This window comes from Oncorhynchus keta, chromosome 10 (assembly GCF_023373465.1).
Source record: "Oncorhynchus keta strain PuntledgeMale-10-30-2019 chromosome 10, Oket_V2, whole genome shotgun sequence".
Taxonomy (NCBI): Eukaryota; Metazoa; Chordata; class Actinopteri; order Salmoniformes; family Salmonidae; genus Oncorhynchus; species Oncorhynchus keta.
Genome location: NC_068430.1, coordinates 72,404,618 through 72,409,209, shown reverse-complemented (window position 1 = coordinate 72,409,209; position 4,592 = coordinate 72,404,618). Strand labels below are relative to the sequence as shown.

Here is a 4,592-nt window from a genome sequence, read left to right as displayed (position 1 = left end):
CAATAACGTGCAGAAGGATTGGAGCACTCGGGGTGAATATAAAAGACCAGAATAAAGAACAGATTGTCTGCCTGCTGTACTGAAAGAAACAGGAGAAGAAAAGTAGATTGGAATTTTCAAGGCACAGACTTTGAATCAAGTATAATTATCAGAGATGGAATGCAAGCGGAAACATCAGTCAGAATAGGGAAAACACTTTGGCTGATTTAAGGGGCTGGAGATATATGCATAGCCATCTAATCAGTTGCATTCGAGTATATGTGTTTGTGGATGTGTACTGCAATCAAAGTTGAGACAACATTGGAAAAAAGCTTCCACAAAGGAGGGTAGACGGTCAGAGGATGAGGAGATGGGTTGTTGTCTTTTGTGTTTTATTTCATCCACATGAGGGAGACATTTAATGGACATAGTGGGCACCTTCGAGCTGATCACTATTGTCAAGTCGGTGACAATTGTTGGTCACCGCCTTTCAAAGTGTTTTGCGTTCTGGGGATAAAACATTTATCCGTGAGTCTATATGTCGACTGCATGAACTTTACAAAAATCTGCAGAATCTCCAAGTTTCTGCAATTGCTCTTCACCAACTTCATCCTGCAGCCATCTCCTGTCATGTGGGGTCTCTATTGTCACCCAATCATTATTTGATTTTGTTTAACCCACGCGAACAAGAACATGACTGAAACAGGAACCAATTTGCTGCAGTTAATGTGTAGCCTACAGTGCATAAATTATTGATGTGATTGAGGCTCTCTCTCTCATTTATTGATTGTATAATGTAACATAAATTATTTCAGTTTGTGAGTGGGTGTTGGAGACATGTTTTTTGACATTATAAAGGAATCCTTTTATAAACAATGGCAACACTGGCATGGTGATCTGAGCCTTTGCTGTTGTAAAACGACAGTATCCGGAGTTCGGTTGTCGCAGATGCACCTCTCCTGGAGGGCCTAGTGTCTGTAAGTTTTTGTTTTTTCCTTTCAATTAAGACCTAGACAAGGGGAGTAATTAGTGGCCTTAATTCAGCAATCAAGTACAAGGAAGGAGCAAAATCCCACAGACACTCGGCCCTCCGTGTAATGAGTTTGAAGCGTGCTTTAGAGTAAGGGCTGTCAAACCTGTCAGGAACTCAATTAGATAATCAACCACACCTGAGTACATTTCTGAATTCCAAATCAACCCCTAGCCCCTACACCTACCACTTCGTCACTGGGCATTTGAAATGATCAGATAGGTTATAGCAATATGGTAATTGCATCACCTTGCCTTCTGATTGGCTGGATGCAATTGTTGCCATATTGCTTATACCTATTCAATAATTTCTGATGCACAGAAGTGTTTAGGCCAGGGTGTAGGATTTAGGGGTCAATTTGGAATTAGGAATCAAATGTAGTTCAGGGGCTTACAGCTGTCCTTAATTAGCCAATGACATTAGAAGGGTCTGGGATTTGTTTAAAAGGAGGAGCAACCAAAAAAAGAGCATAAGGGATATTATGCTAGGGCTTATACCAGCCATTAGTTCTGATTACTGGGGAGCTTTTGAGGAGCAAAATGGCAGTGATGATTGGAATCGCTTTCAGGTAGGTTTTTAAAAGTGTTGCTCTAGTTTGTTTCCCTTGTCCTTCAGGTGTTACAGGTAGCTTTGTTTATAACATACTTTCTTTTTTTTAAAGAGTTTCTTGGCTTTGTTACCTGCTAATTGGCGGGATAACCTGTTCTACAAGTGAGTTTCTACACATTAATTTCAAGTAACAGTTGTGGTACCAATAACTTCAAAGGCTGGCATTTTACTTTTTTCTCTACCTAACCTAGGTGATGGGTATCCTGCACCAGATTCTGATGCAGCAAGGCTTTATACAGGCCCACTTAGGTCAAAAGGATATGGTAATTACAACTCTCCTACAGCTCAATTGCAAGCGCAGCTGACCGAAGAGCAACAGAAACATCTGGAAGCCATCCTGCAAAATCAACTGGCCCCCATGCCCCAGGCACCTCAGAAAATGTGGTATCCAACTCAAATGCCCCAGCAGGAAAAGCAACCGGCCACCGTGACCCAACAGCAGACGCTACCGGCCAGTTATCCTAAGCAGCCTCAAGCAGTGTTGTATCCAGCTAAAATGCCCCAAAAGCAACCAACCGCTGAACCTCAGTGGCATCCAGCCAAATTTATCCAGGAGCAACCAGTCCCTATGCGTCAACTGCAGAAGGAACTGACCGCCATTCCACCACAACTGTGGCAACCCGCTCAAATTCCCCAGCAGCATAAGCAACCGGCTGCCAAGCTTCAGCTAGTGTGGCAACAGGCCCCCATTCCCCAGCAGCCTCATGATGTTTGGTATCCATCTAAAATGGTCCAGAAGCAACAAGCAGCTGCAACTCTGCGGCAGAAGGAACTGACCACCATGCCTCAAGAGTGGCATCCAGCTCAATTTCCCCAGCAGCAGAAGCAACCAGCCCTAATGCTTTTACCGCAGAAGGAACTGACCACCATGCCCCCGCAAGTATGGCATCCAGCTCAAATGCCCCAGCAGCAAAAACAACTGGCCACCATGCTGCAGAAGCAACCAGCCCCAATGCCTCAACCACAGAAGCAACAGGCCACCATGCCCCCGCAAGTATGGCATCCAGCTCAAATGCCTCAGCAGCAAAAGCAACCAGCTACTGAACCTCATGACGTGTGGTATCCAGCTAAAATGGTCCAGAAGCAACAAGCAGCTGCAACTCGGCAGCAGAAGGAACTGACCGCCGTACACCAGCAACCTCAGCAAGTGTGGTATCCAGATAAAATTCCCAGAACCAACCAACCACTGAACCCCAGCAGCAGAAGCAACCGACCGCCTTGGCCCAGCAAGCATGGTATCCAGCTCAAAAGCCCCAGCTGCAGAAGCAACCGGCCGCTGAACCTCAGCAGCAAATTGAACCGACCGCCATGCCCCAGCTACCTCAGCAAGTGTGGCATCCAGATCAATTTCTCCAGGAGCAGAAGCAACCATTCACTATGCATCTACCTCAGAAGGAACTGACCGCCAATCCACCACAACTGTGGCAATCCGCTCAAATGCCCAAGCAGCATAAGCAACCGGCTGCCATGCTTCAGCAAGTGTGGCATCGGGCACAGAAGCAACTGGCCCCTATGCCCCAGCAGCCTCATGACGTGTGGTATCCAGCTAAAATGGTCCAGAAGCAAGTCGCTGCGGTGACCGCCATGCCGCATACGCATCAGCAAGTATGGCATCCAGCTGAATTTCCCCAGCAGCAGAAGCAACCGGCCTCCACGCCTCTACCGCAGGAGCAACCGACCGCCGTACCCCAGCAAGTGTGGTATCCAGCTCAAATGTCACGGCAGCAACTGGCCTCCATGCCTCTACCGCAGAAGCAACTGAACGACGTGCCTCAGCAAGAGTGGCAACCAGCTCAAATACCGCAGAAGCAACCGGCTGCTGAACCGCAGCAGAACGAACCGGCCACCATACCCCAGCAAGTGGGGTATCCAGCTCAAATGTCCCAGCAGCGGAAGCAACACACTGCCATGCCACAGCACCAACTGACCCCCATGCCTCAGCAATTATGGCATGTAGCACAAATGCCCCAGAAGCAACTGGCCCCAATGTCTCAGCAGAATCACTACGAAAGCACTGAAGATGGTGACTCTAGTAGCACTCAGGCCAGCATCGTTGAACAGTCGGGTGTCATCCCAATCTATTCCTACAGTTCCAAATCGCACTACGAGAATGGCAGGACTGTATTCTCCCTAACCCGCTACACTCCTAGGGAGGCTATGCCTGTTGACAGTGGAAATGCTCCCAAGGACAGTTTTGTTCGTACTGGTGCACCAAGTGTATATCCATCACTAGTGAAGGATTCTGCAAGGTAATGGTTCACTTTAACCTGCTCTGAACTTTGCTCTCTGAATTTGAAGTCCTTTGTACTAACCATATCTTTCAACAGGAAAATGTAATGGATTCATCCTCTAGACGCTAATGGTGAGAATTGTTTTTGACGTTGGTTACTTAATATTCTGTGTTGCTGACCCTTAATTTCTTTCTGCTTTTGTTTCGACCAGGAAGTGTCTGGTGCTCTTGCAACTCAAGCGTGAGGGAGTACATGAACAGTTCTACTTTCAAAATGCCTGGTGTCTTTGAAATAATGGTTCTCGTGTCCATTGCTTGCTAATTGAGAACAGGTGGTGTGCAGTCTGCAGTAAAAATGACTGCTCAGTTAATTCTTTGGTTTTCTAATCTTTTACCTTTGCTACTGGTTGTTCAAAATAAAAGCTTGGGTCTACATTTGTTAAGGGGTGAGTTGTCAGACATTCTTCATATGTTCTTACTTTAGATGTAGGCATGCATTGTATACAGTGAGACTGTCTTCAACCTCAGTAAGCTAGCATATAGGGAATGGTTTTTATATGGTCAAACCATGGCTCATTTAGCTACTAGAATTGAGTGACCATTTGGTTTCAAACTTGCATTGGGCCTTATACTATAGCCCATACCACAAATGGCAAAGAGTCAAATCAGTTTAGGAGTGTCTGTTCCATATCTAGCTGACTCAAATGTTATTTTGGATGCTTCGACCCCTGTTGGCACATCTAC

The 4,592-nt window shown here is 46.2% G+C and overlaps 1 protein-coding gene across 1 annotated transcript; it reads left to right on the top strand.

Annotated features, from left to right (window-relative positions):
• The first annotated feature begins 1,442 nt into the window (after positions 1 to 1,442).
• Positions 1,443 to 4,291, top strand: LOC118377743 (adenylate cyclase, terminal-differentiation specific-like). The gene is made up of 5 exons (XM_052527865.1): positions 1,443 to 1,577; positions 1,671 to 1,720; positions 1,810 to 3,867; positions 3,946 to 3,980; positions 4,061 to 4,291. Exons 1-3 carry the CDS (start codon positions 1,549 to 1,551, stop codon positions 3,018 to 3,020), a joined length of 1,290 nt encoding a protein of 429 aa, XP_052383825.1. The 5' UTR covers positions 1,443 to 1,548; the 3' UTR covers positions 3,021 to 3,867; positions 3,946 to 3,980; positions 4,061 to 4,291.
• Positions 4,292 to 4,592: the final 301 nt, after the last annotated feature.